At 41.1% G+C, this 25225-nt stretch overlaps 2 protein-coding genes and 1 pseudogene across 2 annotated transcripts; 2 read left to right on the forward strand and 1 right to left on the reverse strand.

Annotated features, from left to right (window-relative positions):
* Positions 1-2665: 2665 nt before the first annotated feature.
* Positions 2666-8964, reverse strand: LOC140322734 (zona pellucida sperm-binding protein 3-like). Its single transcript, XM_072399315.1, has 8 exons — positions 8476-8964; positions 6660-6772; positions 6299-6402; positions 6044-6221; positions 5548-5668; positions 5377-5468; positions 4182-4315; positions 2666-2935 (listed from the first exon to the last, which is right to left on the reverse strand). Exons 1-8 carry the CDS (start codon positions 8962-8964, stop codon positions 2691-2693), a joined length of 1476 nt encoding a protein of 491 aa, XP_072255416.1. The 3' UTR covers positions 2666-2690.
* An 852-nt stretch (positions 8965-9816) lies between these two features.
* LOC140322268 (zona pellucida sperm-binding protein 3-like) lies at positions 9817-14123 on the forward strand. Its single transcript, XM_072398852.1, has 8 exons — positions 9817-10269; positions 11132-11250; positions 12152-12255; positions 12338-12515; positions 12590-12710; positions 12793-12884; positions 13451-13581; positions 13878-14123. Exons 1-8 carry the CDS (start codon positions 9817-9819, stop codon positions 14096-14098), a joined length of 1419 nt encoding a protein of 472 aa, XP_072254953.1. The 3' UTR covers positions 14099-14123.
* A 4212-nt stretch (positions 14124-18335) lies between these two features.
* LOC140322735 (zona pellucida sperm-binding protein 3-like) lies at positions 18336-23329 on the forward strand (annotated as a pseudogene).
* Positions 23330-25225: the final 1896 nt, after the last annotated feature.

Genomic DNA, 25225 nt, shown 5'->3' on the forward strand with positions numbered 1-25225 from the left:
AAAAGTTGAGAGTTACCCTTTCAAAGTCATAACTTGTTTGAGGAGACAGGAAGGAATTTTGTGTTCCTTATAATGGATGAATAATGGATGGTTCTGGTTCTCTTATTGGAGTGGTTTGAGGGGACGCTGGTACTGCCAGAGTTTGTGATGATGACTGTTATCATCCAGCCTTGGCAGAGACAGTTGAGATAATAGTAAGAATTATGTCTCCATTAGTTGTGGTAAGTTTGGACGTAATTTAACAAGAACAATGAGCCTAAATGGGCCTCACTTGGGCTAGTAGTCAGACCTTCTAATCGTCCCATTAGCTCTTCACACATGTGTGCTTTGCTCTCTCAATCTTTTACTTTGCAACTTGTATTCTAAATAAACCCTCTAGATCAGTGGTCACCAACTGGTGGTCTGCAAGAAATTTTTGGTGGTCCCCCCCTCCACCCAGCAGCGCACCACCCAGAGCCAGGGACCATGTTTCCTGTATGGATCGTAGGTTTAGGGTGGTGAGCTGGTTCTGGCATTAAGACATCACGCTAGGGGAAATATCTTCCCCTTTGAGTGACATGGCTTCCCATGCATGTGTGGTTCGAAGCCCATGAAATTTGAGGACTATGACGTCCAAAAGGTTGGCAACTACTGCTCTAGATCATTACCCCGTGGACCGAGGTATTTTTCCTCATCAGTAGCAACATCCTCAGTTCATGTTACGTCTTCTCTTAAAAAAAAAAACCCAGTTTGGATCCCCAAAAATATAACCTGAAGAGGTTTTATTAATTACACACTCTACCTAAAACAAAAATTTTGGCTATATGTAACCCTATTTTATAGGGGGGCTATTAGCTTTACCTGGAACTAGTTACACCCACATTCCAGCAGCTCCCTATTAACTAGGAGATATTGAGCCCCTACTTAAGAGAGCCTTGACCTCCTTGGCCCAGGTAACTCCTTTACTAAAAGTGTGCATTTCAACAGTTTCCCGTCGTGCAGCTAGGTGACAAAAGAAAAAACAAAAAAACAATGCTCTTCTCAGGCTAGAAGTTCCTTGTTGGTTCTCTGTATTCAGGAGCCTCTGCTACTATTCCAGACACAAATAGGGGGTACCTAAACACCATTCCAGCTCTTTGACTCTTAAATAAGATGACTAAAGCTCACATTGCTCCCCTCACATTCAGACTTCGGCCCCAGGTCTTCTCAGCAAGCCTGCTTTGTTGATCATGGTCTACCTAAAGGCCTCTTCTACAATAGGGCTAAATGACCTGTTAGAGACCATTTCAGTGAACCAATAACAAACTCACCAGGGGCTGCAATACAAAACCTCTATGACATACCCCCTTACAGAACACTGGAGCCTTCTCTAAGTGACCTTGCGGGGTAACAAAATGCAAATTCCATGAGTACCATAGTCTGGAAAACACAATTTACTAAAGTAGCAGTGATGGGCCCTTGGCCATATTTGGTTAATTTGAATAGCTTCTGGAAACTTAAACCCCATTCTTATCAAGGAGTAACTTTCAAAGAAGCTTCCTGAAGTTTAGTGATTGAGGTGCAGCTATAATATATTGATATGGGAGCAAAAATAAGCCATTTATCTACCAAAAAAGGAATTATACAGTATTTAAATGGCACCAACATATTACACAGCGCTGTACATAAAACAGGGGTCACAACACAAACAGGGGAAGTAAAGGACCCTAGACAGAAGAGCATACAATCTGAGGAGGCGGGGGGGGGGGGGAGCAGGATAACACTTGGAGAGGGAGATATGGAATGTTGGGAAGTAGTGAGGGTTTTAAGGAACAGGTAGGTGAGGTTGAAGCTTTGGGTTTTAGGGGCTCTTTAAAGGAGCAAGCCGAATAGGATGTGGACTATTCCAGAGTCAGTGCAGCCCTAGAAAAGTCTTGGGGCCGTGCATGTGATGAGGTTTTATAAGAGAAGAAGTCATAAGTAGATCATTGGAGGAGCGATGAGAGTGCCTAGGGGTCCCCCCCTATCAGGTCAGAAAGTTAAGTGGGACAAGAGCTTAGGGGAGGATTTCAAGGCAAAGTCTAGGCACTTTAATTTGAGTCTAAGGTGAAATGGAAGCCAATGAAGAGCACTACAAAGGGGCAGCAGAAGAGGAGCGGTGGGAAGGATGGATGAGTCTGGCTACAGCATTCATATTAGATTTTGGAGGTGTTTATATAACCATTCCTGACACCCTACACGGGATGATTTGACCTCAAATACTGCATTACTAGTCCAGTGTTTACCTTAAAGCCCAGTTGGACCCCTATATTGAATGACTAATGCAGTACATGCCTTGTATTTTTTGGCTCTAGCTATCCAACATGCTGGTCTTCGAACATCACTGCCCAAGGAGAATGAGCTTTGTGCTACTGGCACAATGAGTTTTAGTAAAAATTACAGCACATTTGAACATTTACAAGAGGAATATTATGGTTTGGCAATTCTTTTTTAGGGCAACAACCTTTCCTCCATTAACATAGTATTGTCAGTGTTGTTACCCTAGGACAGTGTTAACTGGTTGGATCGTCAGATGAAGGGAAGTTCTTGGGTTTAAATACACAAACATTGCACATTTTGATGATTTTGATAACAGCCCTATGATGAGGTCACCCAAATTCAACAAGCAAACCACTACTGTCTACAGTTAGTTAAATACAGAAACAAATTGGCAGATTTAATATCACAACATTTTATTGTTCTACAGCTTTGTGCGAGAATCTGTTCAACAGCAGTTTTCCAATGCAAGCAACGCCAACAGCAGCAACCACCAGACTGGTAGAAGCCACGGCCACCAACACCCACAGCTCCAAGGTTTGGGGTTCTGAAGTTGTCCTTGAAACACGACTGAGTCCTGTTCTGGGGGCTGGCTGATGTTCTGCTCCAATCACCAGCAGTGGACCCAGAATAGCCTGGTAATGTTTTTCTGTATGATGACCTACAAAGTGAAAGATTTTATAATTAAATTGTTGTTATTCAATAGACTGAACCAAATGGCAACTGGAGAATTGCAACACTGGTAGCACTCACTGAAGGCAATTTTTTAATATAAATTAATAAAGTCCACAATGATTCGATGCCACGTGAAGTGTAAATTCAAACCAGATTGGAAAACCTAGGACAATATTGAGTTTTGAGGGAGGCCAATAATTAAAGATTACTGGGTGTTACTTTGTAAAGCCTGTACATTTGTACTGGTTAGGATTTTCCAGGCAACAAGGCCATTAAAAAGTTTAGAAATCTGCTTTAATGGCTTGTATGCCTGGGCTTTAAACCAGGTTCCCCTCCAATCAAATCTCCAAACGTTGGTCATTACATACATGTCCATTCCCTGGTGCCATGTTTAAGGGTTTCTCTTACTGGCCCATGTCATTACAGACACCATAGTGATGGCTGGGTAATTGGAAGAAGCTATTGCACATAATAGAAGATGCAAGCATCTTAAACTCATGGAACCATTTAATTTAAAGAATTTCCAAGGGACCACCTGGTACCAAAACATATTACCATGCTTTAGCACATTAAGTTCTGTTTAACCTTCCTAAAGCTGAACATAAATTATTTTTTTCTAAGCTTTTGTAACAAGCATCAAAGCTTTACAGTAGGTTTCACAATACAAGACATTTCTCTAGCATAAAATTTTTGTCACTTGGATATATAGGTTGACAATCAAAAATCTGGCCATCGATAATCTGGTTCCTTCAGTTACCCGGCATGAATTTTGGACTGCATTACACTGCTTGGCCACTGATGTTTTGATGGCGCTGGTCCCTGGAACTGTGCCAGATGTCAGCAGTGCTGGGAGAAGCCTAGCCTGTGTGGAGGCGAGTATACAAAAATTTTATTTTCTAAAAATCCAGCACTCCTCAAGTTTCTAGATTGCTGGATTTTTGATTGTCAACCTGTACAACAAGCCACACCTGAGGGTTTAAATGACAACATATCAAATGGGTCATGTATGCCTTATGGTGCCAATATTCTACTGTTATTAGTTGCTGTTGGAATTGTAAAGGAAGGGGTAGGTAAAACCGAATTTTCTCATAAATATCATTGAAAGAGGCAACAATGTCCTCCCCCTCATAGCATTGTGTTCATTGCCAAATAGGTAAACTTCAAAATGCTACAGATTTTTGAATGTGTCCTACAAAAAAAATAAATAAAAAATTGAAATTTGCAGCTCTTACCGACTGCATGTCTCTTCCAAAAGCCTCTGGGTCTTCCAACGTTTACCCTTCTGCCACCCAGAGCTGAGGGTTGTTGACAACCCCCAGTGTTGCAACATTGACAAATGTCACTTGACCCCTCCAATGGGGACCAGCTGGAGAGAGAGAAAAAAAGTTAGTATCAGGCAAGATTAGGTAGTGAAAACCTTAAAGTCAGTGACTTAATGTGGTCAGCTTGTCTTCGTACAAACGTCTTTCAGGACTAAACAGAATACGTGTCCCTTTTTAGGCAGATTGCTGGAAGGTGGTACAGCCATCTCCTAGGGTTCGCTTATGGTAAGAGTGATTGTAACCTGATCACTTGCTCTAAACGACTGAAGGCAAATTGACCAAAGCTGTCTAGATATTTGACATCTAGGAAAGCCAACACAGATATATATATATTTTTGCAAAACTAAATTAGGAGTCACATTCCAAGATCCCAGTCTTGGCGTCGTAACTGGCTTTGCAACAAAGCTTTTTATTCCTTGAAGTACAACATCATATTCAGCCTCCTTTGCTAGCAAGGCAACATCTGCACCTGTAAGGTAAAACTACCACAATAGACATCCTAAAATAAATAGGCTACCTGTCTGACTCCAGACAAGGGTGGATGCAGGCAAGACGTTTCAGGTAGAGTAGAGACCATAACCCTTTGAGACCAAATTCTGCCAAATAGATTATGGCACATTGCAAATCAGAGAACCCTCTAGATGTGGCAAAATCAGTGGGCCTAATCAATAGTTCATCCTTTGCTCAAGAGCATTGTTCCTAGAAACTAGATGTTCCTGAACCTCCACATTGTCAACACTGCAAAAGCTTTGATGTAATTTACCAAATTAGCATCCGTTTCATTTTAACTTTGCCACTTGCTGACAAACATGAGGCTGAAATCAAGATTGAAACTAGGCCATGTCAACCGTTATTGTGTAGTTGTGCAGGACCACCCATGGTCTGACCAAATACTTAGGGCCATTTAACATTTGGCACAACCAAAGCCTGGTAGGAGTTGTATACTTTCCCCACAAATCTAAAACTAGAGATACAGCACAAATTTAGCATTAAGCAAACCAACCAAAAGGCATCATAGGGGGCCCCAGTCTGATTTTGGCACCGTAAAAGCATGGACACTGCATGCAAGGTAATTGTGCGGAATTACACCGAAAACGATTCTCACCTCTTACGGTCTCTGTTATAGGAGCAAGCTTTGTTCATGGAGTCAGGGACCTGCGTGGCCGACACAGCTTTCAAAATACAAGTAATATAGATCTGCAAATAAAAGCCAATATTATAGACCACTCTTACAGGGCCATCTGTTTTCACCAAACATATCAAAAAGATTCCTCACCACAGAGACCTCGACATCTAGGAAGCGAAAAGCTTCAACTGTAAACTGCAACTTATCTGGTTGAATCCTCGGAGACCTGAAAGCTGAAGACGTGTCATCTTTCAATGCATCCATGAGGCATCTATAAAATATGGCTCAGTTAAAAGGTAAAGTCTTACATCAGCAAATATTTAGACTAAAGTCATTACTGCACACCCCTGAGAAAGCCAAAACTCATGAAACGCGTTGGTTCTAAGGACTACAGCAGTTAATTTAAAGACGCTAGTTGATCTTGTTTAGTATATGCAATTCCAACCCCAAGAATCTACAATGGGCTTAGAGAAATGCATAGGCGTTGCAATTTATTTATGTATGAATGATTCTACAAATACATCCATTTCCATTTTTTTTTCCCCAAAAACCCTGTCTTTTGCTTTCCCTTTTTTAGCTAGCATAAAAATACCTACGGAGAGGCCACTACAAATTCCTTTGTCCAATCACTTATTGAAAAACATACCCATTGTAAGAAATGATCTCATAGCTAGGTGAGGAGCTAGGATCAGGTGATACAGTTGCCACACAGCTATCAACAAACAGGATCAGGTTCATGTGGTTTTCAGTGATCACAGAAGCCTCAATGTTAAAGGACTGTCCCAGTTGGAAGACCGAAGAACTCCTTTGGCCATTCCAGTCCTCTGTAGATCCAAAAAGGAGATAATTAGTAGTCAATCCAAAGATCTTCTAACATCCTAGGAAATGGACTCCCACTTACCAGTCATCAGACGCAAGGAAAATATCAACTTATCATGGGAAAATGCCGTAGTGCTGAATGGAGCCCAAGTTGGCTCAACAGCCATGATGCTCACATTGCCTTGTCTGCAAAAGGTAAAACACATGAGTGAGACCAGATAAAGTTTAGAAGCCTAAAATTAAGAAGAGGTATTCCATCCTAATTTTCTTTTAAAAGCATGTATCTGGGATGAGATAAAATAAGAACTTGGCCAGTGGCCCACAGCAGCTAAATCCATATTATCTTTTCAATTGATCAATGGATTGGCTGTGATAAGCAACAAACTCTTTCCTACAACATGAAACCAGTGCCTCATACAAAGTTACCACGCCTATGACTTTACCTTGGAAAAATACAATGGATTGGAACAACAGCTGGGTTGGTACGGATGATGGCCGCATTATTCAGTGGACTATAGGTCAGGACGCTGGAGTAGATCACATTGTCCGAGGTCACCTGCAGAGAAAATTAAATAGATTTTGAAGTTTAGATAGCGACACTCCTGCTTTCGGTCTTTAAATCACATATATTTAAAAAGTATTTGCTTACAGGTACGTAAAACCCACCATATATCTTGTCAACCAGTAACCTATTTCACTTATGGAGTCTTCACGTCACAAGAGCAGGGGAGTAACGGCTTTCTGTAATTCTGAGTGACTATGTACCTCCAAAGTTGTTGCTCCAGAATGGAATGGGTGAAACTATTAGGATCACCAGGTAAAAAAAGAAAACTAATGCAGCCTCTACATTGGGTATTGTTAGCTGCAATAATTGGGTTTTGATGCAATTTAAGTAAAAAGATGAAGGAACAAGTTTATGGTAAAACTGTTAAACAGGGTGCTGGACTTTACATGCCTTCAACATGAGGTTCTTCTGCACAGGAGGCTACATAAAGTCCAAATAGGCAGATTCAGGTATGTGGTGTATTTGTATAGAAATGCATTGAATTCCCCCATCAGAACAACGTTCTGTTGCTGCACTCAGGCTTATGATAATCATTGAAAACCACACTGCTCACCACTCCCAAGCACATAATAAAGTTCTGCTCCTGGGTGCATGGAAGTAAACTGAAGTGTAGAGCAATGCATTGCCCCTGCTTTTGCAGTGTGGTTCCTCCACCAGAGGATACAAAGCAACCATGCAGCAAGAAGCAACAATGTCAGGAACTGCACCACAACCATGGATAAAATGGTTCTCAGACACAACCATTCAGTTGAATGTGTGTGGTTAGGCCTGCAGTACAATATTGCTTGTGAAAGCAATCTTAGAGACCCCTTTCACCAGACGTTTATTATATGCCATATATATTCCCTATAAAAGTGGACAGATTGATAACAAGCAATTGGGTTCAATGCAGCTGACATTCTGAGAATGAACAAATTAGGACGGCTATAGGAAGTAGTATGAGGGTTGTCTTGGCACTCTTAAAATGTTTTTTGCTTAATTATTTAGGCACAGGCCTAAAATTAGCATTCAATAAATTGGCATCATGAGGTTTTATCCCTTTAGGATTTACAGTCCATGCATATCACATGGTCAGTTTCTGCCATAGACTAGTAAAACTCACTTCTATTAAGCTCTGTGGATGACCAGGGTATGGCTGGTCAATAAGGTGACTGGGAACCCCAAAATGTTGCCTTGCACAGGGGCTCTCTGACTTCCATCTGCCAATGTATGGGTCAGAGGCTCAACTGTAGTCAAAACCTTCCGCCCAATAGCCAAAGACTGAAAATCCCCAAGGGAGAGATGAGCCCCAATAGATTTCTTTCATAGTCACTTGAAAAAGACTTCACCAATCATTTTAACAAAAACCTTCCCATACCATATGGACTTTTATATCATTTCCAGCTTGTTTTCCTGTTAAAGCCTCCCTTTTGCAAACGCTGCAGTTGGGTGCCGCCATCTTGGATGTGATTCCAGCAGCCCCAAAGCTGCCACACAAGAGATAATATAGGTGATCACGAAACAGCAAGGAACTGGGCCAGCACAAATAGATGCTTCCAGGAAAGAATAGGCCAAGATGGTCCTGGAAAGGGTGGGGCAGGGGTTGGTGCTTGGGAAATGTTGCCCCTTGGAGCAGTCTAGTTTTGTAACAAATATATACACACACACCTATTTATACACCCATGTAGACTTAGACTATATTGAAGAGCACTCACCTGTAAGGTACTACCACAATCCTGGACGTTGATGAGGAAGACAATGGTGGTATCATTACTCTGTGGGCTGGGATTGCAGGACTGGGGTCCCAGGCTCAGCTCTGAAAGTTGCACCAGGATGCCATTACCATAGAAGTCTCGGTTGACCCTCACCAATAAAGTGTCAGATGAACACTCTATGTTGATTGGAGAGGTCGGGGGCTGCATTGGAGGCATCTGTCGAGGAAGCGCCCCTCCATGCCAGTTACTGGGCCACCTGCTGTTCTGAGCACTACCTCTGAGAGAGCCCATTCCCACCAACCTCTGAGGAGAATTCTCTCTATGAACCCCTCTAGGAGAACCCTGAGCAGGGACAGGAATCTGGTAATGCCTCCACCAATCTGCCTGCCCGGAGCGTCTCCCCGGAGCGTCACCAAATACTGGCCCACAAACCAGAATCAGAAGCAGCAACCAATATTCCCCCTCCACAGCCATGCTGACTACAGGCATTAGTATGGAAGATGTGAGAAGGCATAAACTGCCTTTTATAACCCTCCCACCAGCCTCAACACCCTCAGGTGGGGCAAATCATGACAAGCCCATCCAAATAAGCTGCCTCCAAGAAAATCTATCTTCAACTAAGCGTAAAGTTATTGGTGGCTGATAGGTGGTCAATAAGCTGTAACTGCAATGCTTCCACATGCCCCAGTTTAGGAATGTACTGTGCACAGTTCATACATACAGAATAAGAACAGATACTGAGAATTACACCTAAGGTACAGGGCAAGAGAAGTAGTACTGTGCAGAGTCCATACATACAGAATAAGAACAAATACTGAGAATTAAACCCAAGGTAGAGGACAAGAGAAGTGGTACTGTGCAGAGTCCATACATACAGAATAGGAACAGATACTGATAATTACACCTAAGGTACAGGGCAAGAGAAGTAGTACTGTGCAGAGTCCATGAGAAGTGGTACTGTGCAGAGTCCATACATACAGAATTAGAACATATACTGAGAATTACACGCATAGTACAGGACAAGAGAAGTGGTACTGTTCCGAGTTTAGTCATAAAGAATAAGAACAGATATTGAGAATTAAACCCAGTGCAAAGAACTTCCAGTACAATTTACTAGTGTATCTTCCACCATTGGCAGACCTTTGTTTAGGGATCCATTGCTTTTTCTTGCAATTTCTAGCAATGTTTAACATAAAGTTTATCCAGCAAACATTACTTGGGTAGGGCAGTTTAGGTGAGTGATTAAGGTGGTGATTACTTGGATTGGCCCCAGCTGGTGGGATGTATATAAAGGTCAGTAGCTCAGGGGAACTTTAATGTAGTGGTTCTCTTACCATGAGGATGGGGCTGGTTGTGAGGAGGTGGAATTTGGTGCTGCTTTTGTCTCTGGTCCTTGTACTGGAGTTTGAGAATGTTGATGGTTTGGCAAGGCATAGACGGCAGATGGCTGGGTGGAGGGACTATCAGCGGCGCCTACCTGCTCATGGATCTTCTAGACTGGGAGGTGCTGTATATGGTTTTGGTGCTTCTAGAGGTGGGACCCAGCGGGGTTCAGCTGGTGCATATGCTGCTGAGAGGTTCCGACAATTTCCACAGATTGAAATATCCCCTATCAATGTCCTGTGTGAAGAGAATACCATACTGGTCAGTGTCAGAAGGGATTTCTATAGGAATGGGAGGTCAGTGAACCCTTCTGATCTGAGTCTGGGGACCCAACGCTGCAAGCCAACCGATCCAAGTGTTGACCCCATCATCTTTCACGTTAGCCTCCAGGAGTGTGGCAACATTGTGCAGGTAAACCCCACAATTTTCTTACGTTTCCTACTCTAAAACCAATGAACTGTCCCTGTTTTAGATGTAATTGTTGTTGAGCTTGTCAATAGAATGAGTTTCAGACCCTTCTGACAGCATTTGGTGACTATACATCTGGTGACTTTGATGGGGCTTCAACTCTTTCCTACTCCTGGTCTATTTGAATAAGTTCTCAACTAAATTATTTTAGGGTCCTTGGAACACTTCCTCTGCCCTAAAATGCTGGCTTCCACATTGTCTTCTGTCATTGGAACAGATAGGTTACTACTTAATGTGAACACCTAAAGGGGTTTTCAAAAAATGTAGTCCTTGTTTCCCTGAGCCCACTGCTATCTAAGCTTCTGACTTATACAAAATATACTCCTACAGAAGTGGTTGGGAGGGCTCTTATCTGGTGCATACATGGGAAGTTGAGGGTTTAGGTAGGTTGTAACAAGAGGTTGTTTGCCATTCACAATGCATTCTAAAACATTTCTTTTGGTTTTGCTATCACCTCTAGATCTAGTGACTATGTAGGGATTGAGTCTGCTTGACCAGATACAACCTGATAAGTTGTTGAGTAGGCTCTCATACCACATCTTGGTACCCCTAGTGGCACTGTAGACTCTAAAGATTTGGGGGTTATTATCCTAATGGGGTTTCAATATGTGATCAAATCTGCTTTGTTGGCTGCAGTGTGATGGCTGTGGTTTGACTTGGTCTATCACTTTACGGAATGTGAGAAGTGGGTTATGTGCAAGAAAACATATTACCAAGAATAAGTCATTGCCAGGGTTTCTAGTCCCTAATACTATTCAATACTAATCTGCTTGAAATCCGTGCAACATTGTGCTTCCCTTCCTAGATGACTGCAGACTGGATGATCTATTCTACCAAACTGATCTACAAACCAACCTCCCCTGGGAATGTGCCAATCTCCAGGACCAGCCCAGCTGTTATTCCAATCAACTGCTACTATACCAGGTGAGAAATGAGTGATCGGTCAGATTGGGCGTTGGTTATCGTGGTACCAAAATCTCTTGCTCATCCATGGATGTGAAAACTTGATGTCTGTCATCCTGTGGTTGGCTATGCCTCAGACATTTCTTGACACTAAGAAAAAGTAGTTGTGGTGTAAAGGCTTAAATATGTGTGCCATGTAAACTATGATGGCTATGATCACTGAAAAGACTGTTTAATCATGAACTCACAAAATGATTCATGTGTTCCCACTGGTAGACTGTTCTTGGGTTCATATATTGAATGGAGGTGGTGGTATGGCTTATAGGGAAAAATTCTAGCTGGACTTGAGTCAATGGATGAACTGTCATTGGACTCAACCCTTCTAGTTGGTATCCTTACTGCATGAAAATCTAGCATAGCCACAGCTGTATCCCAATGCAGTTCAGTTATCTGCCATATTTTGACTACAAAATGAAATGTCCAATTCATGTGGGGAATACAGAAGGGCAATTGTAATTACAGAACTTTGCTGAAATCCATCCTCCATTTGTCCAATTATTCTTAAGGCCCATGCATCCAGTCAGTAAGCATGGATACAATGTTATAGGAAAGGGAGGTGTCCACTATGGAGGAAGCTAACTTTTTCCTTTCTCATAGGGTCTATCCTATAGGCAATTGTAGCAAAGACTGTTTAAAAACATGCAGCCTTTCATTTCTAGCATTCCCTATGGGAATCAAAATGCTTTTGCATTGACTTAACTCAAATCGTAGACATGAATTTATCAAAAGTTGAGATACAAGTACAACCTGGAATATTCAACATGGTTGATCTAAGAGTGTATTTTTAATTTTTGGGTTTAATTTGTAAAATGGACACAACCCTTTATGGTATACCTACACTTAATCATTTCCCTTGGTCTAGATATGGCAATGTGAGCAGCAAGGATGTCAAACCAACATGGATTCCCTTTAGCACCACAGTCTCAAATGAAGAGAGATTAAACTTCTCCTTGCGTCTGATGGCTGGTAAATGTGTTGCGTTGAACCCCACATTCTCATGTTTAGTCTTCCTTGGGCCCCTTCTAAATTTTGTGTTTTTTGTCTACAGATGACTGGAGTATCCCCAGAGATTCCATGGTCTACCAGCTGGGGGACATAATCTATGTGGAAGCCCAAGTGGACATTCTGAACCATGTTGGTATGATCCTGTTTGTTGATAGCTGTGTGGCCACCATATCTCCAGATCCGGACTCTTCTCCTCGCTATGAGATAATTAAAGCCAATGGGTATGTTTATCAGGTAATGGTAGTTGGGGCTTGCTTTACCTAACTTCTAAACTATGAATGGTCATGTTCTATAGGTGCTTGGTGGATGGACAGCAAGAGGACACTTCTTCAGCCTTTGTCTCTCCAAGAATTAATCCAAACAGATTGCGGTTCACTTTTGATGCTTTCCGATTCCAGAATACAGATACATCTTCGGTAGGGGCTGGTAATGATGTACAGGTTTTGTCAATTGCTGCAGCCTTGCCTATTTTATAGGATTTCTGCTTCCTTATCCTAGATCTACATCACGTGTCAGCTGAGAGCTGCTGCTGATACCCAAGTCCCCGATTCCATGAACAAAGCCTGTTCCTACAGCAAAATCACAAAAAGGTGAATGTACATTTTGGCCTAGGTTCTGTCTCCAGGACATCAGATGGAATTACATTTGGTTCATTTATGTTCTGTTTAGTGGGTTATATAGGATTCTCCAAAATCTTTCTATACATTTTCCTCAAGGTGCCTACACCCACTTCAAAAATACTGATTTGAGTAAAATATGACTTTTGTAGAGCAATTAACTAATTCCTGGTCAGTATATTGTACATAGTTTGCTAAAGTGCAACTACATTCCAGCCATAACTCATAGTAGCACAAATCTCAATATGGACTCGTACTACTGACATTGGTGAGATGACTTTGGATGTGGGGGTGTGACAAGGCAGCGTTATTCAATATTGGGGATATCTGGAGTTGGGGTAAAAAAATGAAATGGGAGAAGGGCCTTTGCCATTCCTTGTTCAACTTCAGGAACCATTGATATTGACCCATGTCTTAATACTACTGCCTCATAAATGCCACCCATAACACATCTAATATCTCCTTACCATCAAATGAATTGAAAAGGTGTAGTAAATGGTGCCACTTGCAATTAATGTGATAACTTTCTATTGCTCTAGCTGGTTTGCTGTGGAAGGTCCCAGTAATATCTGCCAGTGCTGTGAAACAGGAAGTTGCAGTGCCCCCTCTGGTAGAACAGGGTATTGGGGCTCATTCGGACAACAAAGACAACACTGGAAGAGAGATGTTGGTAAGTTATGGTAAAAGCCTTGAACTAGTAAAGGTAAGTGCATTTTGTGGACAAGTTGGCTTTGGTCACTTGACAGGACATTGACCTGGGCAATCCTTCAGTGGGATACTAAAAACACATGTGAAATAAAGCAGCAAGAAGTCCCACAGAATGGGAATTCACTTGTACCATCAGACATGGTCTGCAATGGTCACTCCTGTTGGGCAGTATATAATGGGGATATATGGTTCTGTGACATATCATTTATTGGATGTTTAAACTAATTATCTTTATTGCTCATTAATCTATTCTTGCAGGTCTTCATTTGGAGGAAACTAGCCAGGTGGTTATTGGTCCTCTTCTGGTGATCGAAGCACCAGCTCAGCAAGCTCCCAGGACCGAACGCAGTTACACTTCTTCAGAGTCCACACCTGTAGTGCTATGGATGTTGGTGGTGGTAGCTCTTGTCAGTCTGGTGCTTGTTGCTGCTGTTACCACTCTGATTGGAAAATGTATTATAAGCAGAATGTCTTGCTGATCAATAAAATATTTTGTTATAAAAATTTTACTCATTATATAGCACTTAACACTTTTTCAAATGATGTTTATAGGAACCCTCAGGTTCCTCCAAAGGTTGCTAGGGGCTCCATGAGCAATTTGTGCCTCTTGGATTAGTTTGAGCAATACAAACATTTTTTGGTTATAGCCCCATTTTTCTGGCCGGCAATAGACGTTCTTCCCATTGACCACCACACTAATATGTTGTGGCTATAGCAATTTTTAACTGGGGTTTCCTAGAGAATGATTTACTTCAAGGGCTCCTCCATGTTAGAAAGGCTGTCTCGTATAACCTGCTGCAAAATTTGGAGTAAAAAAAATGTAATGTTGTCAAATGGGGTGGTCAAGAGTTGTTCAAGAATCTGACCCCTAATATGTGACCTAGATTTAGCCATACTTATGTGCATATAAAGTCTGTTTGAGACTTGTTAGCCATTTTAAATGCTTCAGTGGTACCAGTATAGAGAAAACCATCAAGCATGCTTTATTGATACAAAATTCATAAAGAAACTTCATACATAATGGTTTTAATGAACTTAACCCAGAAAAGTACACAAAGTACAACAACACTATTAAAAAAAAAAAAAAAAAAAAAAATCCATGACTAAACAATTTTTTGCACCATTAGGCCAGATCCAGGTAGTCCCTGAGTTAGACGTACAAATGGGGCTTCCATGCTTGCTCATGTGCAGGAGGAGGCTTGATGGGGGGTGGGGTTTACTAATCACAGCTGAGGTTGGGGGTGATCTTATGAGTTGGTCATTAAAGATTTACAAGATGTTACAGATCGGCTCAAGACAAATTGTTTTTGCATATCAAAGCACAGCTTGCTCCAGAAGTTAATGACTGTCTAGGCTCAATAAAGATATGTTTTGTGATAACTTGGTGAGGATTTTATACAGTAACTGACCACACTGCCTAATAAGTTGAGACAAACATCTGACCTAAATGCATTAATTGAAATATGGACCTGCTCCAACTTGCATACGAATTACACTTAAGAACAAACCTAAAGTCCCTATGTACAGTCATACCCTACAGTCGTATGTAACCCAGAGGCTACCTGTAATTACTGGAACCAACATGTTTCGCAGGATGAACACACTTCTTCAGGGATAGAGAAAATATCAGACTGGCTTCTGTTATGTAAACTTGTTTTATATATCTGAACATTGAAATCCTTGCCATAAAGGAAACTGAAATAATGTTATACGTGGTCTATGGAGCACATGTGAACAGAGTTCTAAGAGATGGAATGAAAGCTTCAAATTCAAAGTTTGTTGTAAGAACCACCATTAGGTGTTCTCTAAGATTATTAATCTAAATAATAAAATCAAATGACAGCATCCCATTTAATTTTTATTGTTTAATATAGTAACAGAACCCAGTCTGATATCTTTACCTTCTGAGGTTCTGGGTTTATCCCATGAAATGTATCCGGTTCCAGCATATTAACATGTAATGAAAATCTTCTGCCTAGGCCTTTTCAGCATAATTGAGTAATTGATAATAAAATTCAAGTTTGCTTTATGTAAGCATAATGGGGTGGGCAAAGATTCTAGAAAACTTTTTCTTACACCAGAACGGAAGTTCTACCGGAAGAATTTTTTTCTTACAGAAGTGTTAGGATCCTGGCATTAGAGTTCGTCATTTAAGAGATCTCCCTATGGTCCCTGTTACCAGGACCCCAATACTGAGATACATTGTACCAAGTTTTACAATGACCTTTTACCCATCGAAAGTGGAGATCACTGTCGCCATCTGGTGTTTAAAAAAGAGAATGCAACATTGTAGCTAATTCTCCTATTTGAATACAGATCAATACCCATGCAGCACGTAATACACACTGCAAATAATTCGTACTTAAAATGGCCAATCCCATCTTTTCAGATTCCTAAATCACTATGTAATGTAAATTGGTTTATATAAGTAGACGGTGTAAATCTTGTAGAACCAGACTGTTTGGCCAGCCTGAGTATTGAAACCCAAGAAAAAATGTAATATATTGTGGCTTTTGCTCCTTTTTCAAGTGTGGCTGCATTTGTTTTCTTTTTTTCAGACTAAAATACATTTTCTTGCAACTATAAACCTTTCTTGCCTTTTTACAAGGTGATTGTATGTACTACAGAATGTACCCACTATGCTGTGAAGATGAGAGGTGGCAGTATTGTGAGCCCTATCACTGATGTCAGTGATCTAAAAAGCCCCATTGTTTTTTGTGCTATAAATAGTCCCCATTGTTCACCCAGTGACCCTTCATTTTTGTTAGGGGGAAACTAATCCCTATTACTGGTGTCAATGGGATACAATATGCCCCAACATTGGTGTCGGGGGATGAAATAAGTTTCATCTTTGGTATCGGTGGGATAAATAAGCACTTTTATTGGTGTCCATGGAGTAAAAAAGCCCAATCCTTGGTATAAGGGGAATAAATAAGCCCCATAATTGGTGTCAGCAAGATAAAATAGGACCCATTCTTGGTGTCAATGCAGTAAATAGGCCCCAAGTTGGTGTTGGAGGATATAAAAAGCCCAAACGTTAGTGTCAATAGGATAAATAAGAACCATAATCGGTGTCAGGGGGTTAATATGCCCCATCATAAATACAATAAAACAAGCACATACATTGGTGTCAATAGAATAAATAAATCCCATCATTTGTGTTTGGAGGCTGAATATAATCTCCATATCCCTGGTGTCAACAGAAATACAATATTCCTCATTGCTGAGGTCAGGGAAAGCAAGAATAAGTGTTGGTATTGGTGATCACTTACCTAAACACATTTAGAAGATGATCTGCTACTTCCCTGCCCTTCACTGGGGTAAACTTCCTACGTCTCTAATTTGTATTTCAATTTTTTTAATTGAGTTTTTTATAGAAAAGAAAATGACATAAAAATAAGAACAATAGTAATAACAGAAGGACAAACATGCCTCACCTGCTTACAGAATGCACAACATCAATCTAACAGTTAAAAGGAATAATAAAGAAAAAAAAGGAAAATGCAAGATACTGTAAAAAGAAACCCCCTTTATGCCATGGACAGGACAGGGACAAGGGGAAAGGGGGGTGGTGGACTCTAAAAAATAAACTTTGTTACATAGAAGCGACATCCATATAGTGTGATCTGTATTCCCTACAGGGATCCCAAATAGCCTCAAATTTTCCTAAAGTATTATTGAGTTATTATTATTAACCATAATCCAGTCCATTATTGCAATGAGAGGGTCTAGCAAAATCACATTGGATTTCCACGATTTAGCCAAAGTGATGCGAGCTGCTAACAGAATAAGTTTTATCAATTTTAAAGAGCTTTGCAGGAGACCAACATCTAAGTGGTTCCTATTAGTAAAGCACACTCAAAAAAACCAACATGAACTTTACTAAACCAATGTGTTTTTGGGGTTCCTAGGAAAGAATTGGTAATACCAGGGCTATAACTATGTGTAGCGCCTCCAACCCAACCCTGGGACTTCCAATTTGGCAACTGGAGAAACCAAAGGCAAAGGCCAAAATCAAAGCAATGTAAATTGTGAATCAAGCCAAAGGGCCCATTCATATCTGTGTTCACAGGATTTATTTGGAGCATTAATATGCATTGCATGGCCTGAGCACGGTTTTAAAAGGGCCCATTACACACATCCTTCATCAAAAACACACACGGTCATTTTTTAAAAAAAAAAACCAGGTTATTGGAGTATATTCAGAGACATGAATATGTATGCACCCCATAACTCAGAGCCCTAAGGCTACGACTACACAGGAGACCTAAAAACTCAATCCTGCCTTAACATCCTTTACTATAACAATCAAGACTAGCCAATAATTACTGAAACATGCATGGTATGAGCTACACTAACAATATATGGTAACATCTTGTAGCAATCATTCATACATTGCAGAGCATTGTGCACTCATGTGAGATTATATTAGTACATTCTTAATAGGGAGCCATTTGGTTCATCTGTTTTCCAATCATTAGCTACCCATGGTCATTTTAGTATGGAAGAAAGCTACTACAATTCTCCTATGTTGGTCTAGCTGAATAAAATAAGTCCCTGCAAATGGTTAAAGCTCTCAGAAATGATTAGAATCAACATTGCTGTTTAGCCCTAATGCTGATTGAGCCAGCCATTGTGGTGTGGTGATGAACTGCCCCAGCTGGGGTAATAATGGCTGGTAGGCGGTGTATAAAGGGCAGATCTTTCTCCCTCATTTTCTGTACTGTTTCTGTAGCAGTCAGGATGGGGTTGAGGAGTAATTGTAGTTTGTTGTTACTGCTGGCTCTGCTTTATGGCTCAGGGTTTGGCTTGGGTGATGGAGTGTCAGGGAAACACAGGCGCCGAGTGGATCGCTGGAGGAGCTACCAGCAGAATATTCCTCGCCAGGGTTCCTATAGATCGGGCTCCAGAGAGTTTCACTGGGGAGGTAATGAGCCTGTGGTTGGGTTTGGCAGAAGTGGGGCTTCAAGGGGTTCTTCTGCTGGACATCTTAGTGAAAGGCTCAGGCAGCTCCAAGAGGTCACTGGAAGGTCCCCTGTCAGTCTTCAGTGTGGAGAGGACAACATGGTGGTCAGTGTTGCAAGAGACTTTTATGGGACGGAAAGTTGATTAAACCTTCTGATCTGAGCCTGGGACCTCAAGGCTGCAAGCCGAGCACCCAAAGTACTGATAATATGGTTATCTTCCAGGTTAACCTCCAGGACTGTGGCAACACTTTGCAGGTAATATCTACATCCTAATAATTACTTTCTCTAAGTTCTTGTATTTTGGATTTCAAATGTAGTTAGGTTAAACTAGTGGAAGCCAATAGATGGCACCTTTCCAATGCACTACCATAACTAGAGTTCACCTTTCATTGATCAAAGCAATAAAGTACAAGTAGTTGCCCATTGTCTTGTTCTAACATCTGCCTGAAACTGTTGTCCTATGACTTTTTGTTAACATGTAAACCTGAAATTTTCCAAAGTCTGTAAAGCACCCTTTATTTCCAGTTTCTGACCATTAACAGCAGATCTTGAGGGAAGTGGTCATTTTAAAAAAGCTGATCTGTCTTCCTGTATACTTGTATCATGTTAAAGTCTGAAGTTCTGATGTTTGTGCAGCAAGCTTTTACTGGACTGCCTATGATTGCTCCAAGGCTTTTATTGGAAGGGCTTTGTGATTGGCATCTCTTGATGTCCATGGAGCAGTAATGCTCCAAAATGGGTGAATCTGCAACTCTCTGATCAAGACAAATATGTATCTGGGAGGTGGCTAAGTTGTGGAAAGGGGTGAAGTTCACTGTAAATGTAGGAGTGAATTGTCTTTTGGGTCTTGGTGGCATTGCCAAGCAACTTGGATTCTAAATAGGCTGGTAATGGTAGAACAGTAAAGCTCTCTAAGATAATGTGTTGGATGTTTTGCTGCTTTTGGTCAGCATAAGGGTGCCAGTGGACTAAATATGTGGGTTACTACTGATACATGTAACCTCTGTTCAAGTGTAGATGGCCATGTTTTCTGCTCAGGCCTCTGCTGTTTAGTTAGCATTTGTGCTCAAGGATGCAGTCCCACCCATGGGCTGTATGTATAGCTTGTGATCTCTTCACCTGCAAGTTTCAATTTTGGATCTAGGCAGCCATCTCTGTAAACTGCATTAACACTTCATACTAAACTAATTATGATCGCAGTAGGAAGGCAACCCCAATTCATGACATCAATAATCTTGAGTGTTATCTGAAGTCAGCTTTTCAGAAGAGAACATCAGCAATGCAGGGAGGTGCAAGTCTTTAACCAAGCAATAGATGTGTTGGATGAAGTGCATACTACAAATGCTGTTTGCCATTAACTGTAAGAATTAGGACGAGTAGACTCTGGAACCAACAACGTTGTAAGACTGCTGTTGGGTGCCATCTTGATTGTAATTTAGGTAGTCTATCTTGGTGTATTTGCTTTCACACGACCCACACCCCCAGCTACATATGGGAAAAGTAGTGCCAGCACAGAGGAAGGCTCCGATTTGTAAGTAAATGGAGGTGGGGGAGTGTACTGTTGACCATTAGGTGTGACAATCCTTTCCTCATGTTTTTAGGGGATTTATAGCTGCATTAAACAATTAGAGAACCTGTTATAAATGGTCTTAAATTGCTCTAACAATGTAGTTCTCTGGGTGGAGTCGTGTGTCTTAACAGTCAGTATAATTGCTAGGTTAGTAGTTTTCTTGGTGGGGATGGGGGGCTGCTGTACAGATTGTGATGTAATGTTTTACTCTTTGCACAGATGACGTCAGACTTTGTGACTTATCTTACCAGCCTGAACTACAACCCAACCTCTTCCATTCCAATCATCAGAACCAACCCCGCTGTGGTCCCTATAGCATGCTACTACTACCGGTAAGTATATGCTGAGGGGTGATGCAGCTCCAAACAAGGTTTTCATACTTGTTTGTAATAGCAAAGGTGACAAAAACTGAACAGGTGTTTTCTAAATATCCCTGCTCAACTTTTGTCCAGTAGACCAACAGTAATTGTAAACCTCTGGAGATGGGGCCAGTGTCTGTCAGGTTTTGCCATCTGTATCCCAATGTTTTACCCCTTGCTCACTGGCTGGGTGGTGCTTGCCAGTTTGTGGCCTTGGTGTTCTTGATTTAGGTTTACCATACTGTATCTATGTGAACTGTCTCCAACTAATCTTCTACTTCAGAGATGTTGGCAATGACAGAAGTGAGTCTCCCACAATAAAGCAGTTACAGAAATGGCATGTATAGTTATACCAGGATGACAACATTGTAACATGAGACTAACAAGTTAGCATGGGTAGTATTTTTCCTTAAGATGTGACTTTACTTAATGTCTTTAACTTCACAAATGTGTCTATTTCTAACACTTAATCTGTTTCTGTGTAGGCATGATAATGTGACCAGCAATGCCATTAAGCCTACATGGGCTCCTTTCAGCACCACAGTGTCCTCTGAAGAGAAGTTGTCCTTCTCCTTGCAATTGATGACTGGTGAGTGATGTAAGGGGAATTGGGGCAGAATTTGTTCTCGCTATATCACAATTTTTGTTGTCTACAGAGGACTGGAGTGGACCCAGAAGTTCTTCTGTATTTTATCTTGGAGACATCCTCTACATTGAAGCATCTGTTAACACATACAACCATGTGGGTATGATCTTGTATGTTGACCGTTGTGTGGCCACCGTATCTCCAGATATCAAGTCTTCTCCTAGCTATGACATCATTGCAGACAATGGGTATGTGTTTCTGGTGGGGGAGAAGTGTTTCTATATTGATGCAAGATTTATCTAACTGACTTATTCTGCAGGTGTCTGGTGGACGGAATACAAGAGGACGCCTCTTCAGCTTTTGTTGCTCCAAGGGTCGTGCCAGACAAGTTACAGTTCACAGTGGATGCTTTCAGATTCCTGGCAGTAGATGTGTCTCTGGTAAGAATTATTTGAATTTGTTTGAGCAGTTGGGTGCAATGAACAAATTAAAACTACCTTTCTATTCCAGATCTACATAGCCTGTTTCTTGAGAGCTGCTCCAACCACCCAGGTTCCAGATTCCATGAACAAAGCTTGCTCATATAACAAAGCCACAAACAGGTGAGACTGTATTAAAATGACCTTCAGTGTATCCATTTATTTGCTGCATATTGTCAGTTCAGCTCTCAGACACTTGAGTTACTGGTAAATAGTCTTTGGCCTTAACATCTAAAGCAATGCTTGGTAGACAAATAACATTGAGGATTTATTGACTAAATCTGAAATTAGCTTGATTTGGTTACAAATAGAAACAATTGTCTTAGACCTAAGTCAGCTTTGAAGATGTACTGGTTTTCCTAACCTCAAGAAGAGAATTGGTGTCTGTGGTTGAAATACGGTCCACTAGCTTCTGTCCTGATTCCAGGATCTGACACCCAGCTTCACTTAACACTTCTGACTGCTTGTTTAATAATTATGTCATGCATCATTGGAGGAAAGATGGCTACAAATCGGTCCTTTGCACACCTTCAGACCATGATTGAGAATACATATGTCGGTGACCTCTGTGAATCTTCTTACATTTAGTAGGGGAAGTTTTCTTACTCTACACACTAGCTTTTCACCATCCTTAATGGGTACCATTTTAGAATGTAGGATGGAACACTGACATCTCATGTCGTCTTTAGCTGGTCTGCAGTGGAGGGCCCTGCCAATGTATGCCAATGTTGTGCGACGAGCACATGCCTTAACCTTGGTGGCCCAGTAGGAGGAGGAAGAAGCAGATTTGGAAGACCAAGAACATTTGGGAAAAGGGAGGCCTTGGAAGGTATGTTAACCTGGAGCTGACAGTGCCAACATAAGGGGTTGTGGGGACAATGATGGGGAATTTGATGACCCTTCTCAATAGAGCTTATGGTTAAAGATGGCTATAGGTGAACTTAAGATGCAGGAATTCCATGGGTGACAAGTGAGGCCTGAAAGAAGTGTTTTCCTTTAAGGAAATGCAAAACCCTTAAAGCTTAATGTCCTTGTTACACTCAAAACAAATGCTGGGGCAAGTTCAATCATATCCACAACCTGAAGTACAGAAAATATGTAGACCTACTTCCCTTTGGATTGGTAGAAGGGGCAGAACCTGTTTGAATGCTACTTCTCTGCTGGGGGTGATTTGTCTTGGATTTTTATGGGATGTCATGATTACAGGTTCCTTTACTTCAGCCTAAAAATGGGTCAGAGAACAAAACTAGAACCCCAACTGCTATATAGCTGTCTTAGTCCCCCATTGAAGGCACTCTTGCATAAATAGAATGGGAAACCTTTCAAAGGGTTCAGAGCAAACAAAAGGAAGTTGTAACCAAACCCCTTGTCACTTTAATTTTAATCTTGTTTTTAAATGATCTCCAAGGGTCTACAATGCCCCAGAACTCCTAAACACAGACTGAAAGCTGTTAATTGCACTGTAAAGAAATCAGAAGGTTCTGGTTGACAATCGATGCATTTTCTCCTACAGAACCCATCATTGAAAAGGAACAAACTGTGACCACTTTGGGACCTCTGCTTGTGATTGGGCCAAAACAGAGTAAAATGGCAGTGACAAAGGAGGACTCTGCCCCTGTGGAGCTCTGGGTAATGGTGGCTGCCGGATGCCTCAGTCTTCTTATTGTCTTTGTGTGTGGAGTGCTTATCAGAAAGTTTCTAAAGAAACCACACATTCTGTCTGTTGAAAATTAAAAAAAATCTCATTTATTTGGTCCCCTTATTTTCATTTATTGATGGCATTATCAGCCTTTTTCTGCTGTCCACAGGGATTCACAAAGCCTCCAGAACAGATAAAGAATTGTGGGGGTACAGCAGGTGGTGACATATATCCAAAATAAACTGATTGCATCTCAAAATTGGGTAATGGTAGACAGGATTTTTTTTGCTGTGCATTGATCTATTTCTTGTCAAAACTTGATAACTAGTACAAGAGAAGTATAATATATAGCCACAATTTCTTAACTGTCTATCTAAATGGCTCTAGACAACTTGTAACTGACTAGTGTGCGAGGTCCATTGAGCAGTTAATTGCCCTCAAAAGTCAAGCAGGGGTATATTTGTATACACTGCATAGGATAAATCCACCAGACATGATTCATTGTGCCTGCTTTTGGCTTCCTCAGGGGTAATGGCATGTCTGTGATATTGGGTTAGGTACTGAAAAATAACATTGTAATATTGATAACTAGTTTGTACTATTAACTCTATTATCCCAATTAAGTATATGGAGGTGGGTTCTTAATATATTTAACTGTGATAAGTATATAGACATAGAAATGTTAATTTGTTTGTACCCATGGGGATCTCCCAGAACGAACATAGGTCAGTTAGAGGGGCAACTTCTATAGAATGCTCTTTAAATTTCTGTTCTGGGGACAATTTGCAATTTACCTGAATGTTTGGTGTCATGGGTGATTACTTCTACAAGTGGAGTGATGAATAGGGGCAGGGCCAGACAAGCTGAAAGGGTCCAAGCCTCCCACTCTTTAAATCTAAAATAAAAGGGGGGTTTCTGAAGGGTTGTCTTTCCTAGAAGAGCACTTTGACCTCACAATTTTACAGAGATGATGCATGTTTCACTTGTAGAGATAGTAGATCTTTCAAAGTCCCTTTGTGTTATGCTGTAAATTCTAGGCCTATTGTCAGAAGTGACATGGTGCAATGCAAGAATCTCATTTAGTGGGACCCCAGGATCCTCCAGAGGTTGCTAGGGTTTCTTTGAGTGATGTGACAATTTAATAGCTAAAAAGATCATTGGTATCTACCTCTAAGCGTGACATTTTTTCCAATGGCTGTTTCACCACCCATGTACTTGGAGTTGTAGATATACAAGGGGTCCTCTGCGGACCTGATCTAGATCCATAGCCCTTGGAGGCATAGGACTGATTTCCAGATGTCAGTGTCCTACTGAGCTTGTGTTTCCTGGTGGCAAATAGTGGATTACACTCACGCTGTCATTAGGATAGCCGAAACTATATGACCCCCAAAACCCAGAGTAAAATGATAGCTATAGTTCCTGAAGGCTTAATGTCATCCTTTATGAACTCTGCTAGGTTCTCAACCAGTTCCTCCAGAGGTTGCTTGGGGTTCCTTAAGCTATTTGTGAGCCTCGGGTCAGTTTACAAACACAATCCCCTATCGTATAGGTGACATTTTTCACCCTGGTTAGCAACGTAAGAGACCTTCGTCCCAATGACCACCACACTAATGTACTGTGAGCTGTGTATATAGTAAATATAGCCAGTGTTCTCTGAAGATCCAGAAATTACTTCCAGGGTTCCCTATGTTAAAAAGGTTGAGGAATATTATCCTAGAGTGAACACCAAACAAGGTGTTGGGAGATTTTCTATTGGTCTAACATGATTACAAGAGATAAAATTAGTATATCCTTTTTTAAAGGAAGGCACCATATGTTAATCAGAAAGGTTGGGACAATCGCCAGGTAAATTGCCACAACATAAGTGAATAAAAGCCTGTGTCATCAGAATTTTTAAAGGCTGATACTTTACTAGAGGTTGCAGCAATTCCTCTGCTGAATTCCTCATCTATTGTGGTTGACATATAAAGAACCTACCTTTTATAAACAATGTTTTAAGAAAACTA

This window comes from Pyxicephalus adspersus, chromosome 2, assembly GCF_032062135.1.
Source record: "Pyxicephalus adspersus chromosome 2, UCB_Pads_2.0, whole genome shotgun sequence".
NCBI classification, from domain to species: Eukaryota; Metazoa; Chordata; class Amphibia; order Anura; family Pyxicephalidae; genus Pyxicephalus; species Pyxicephalus adspersus.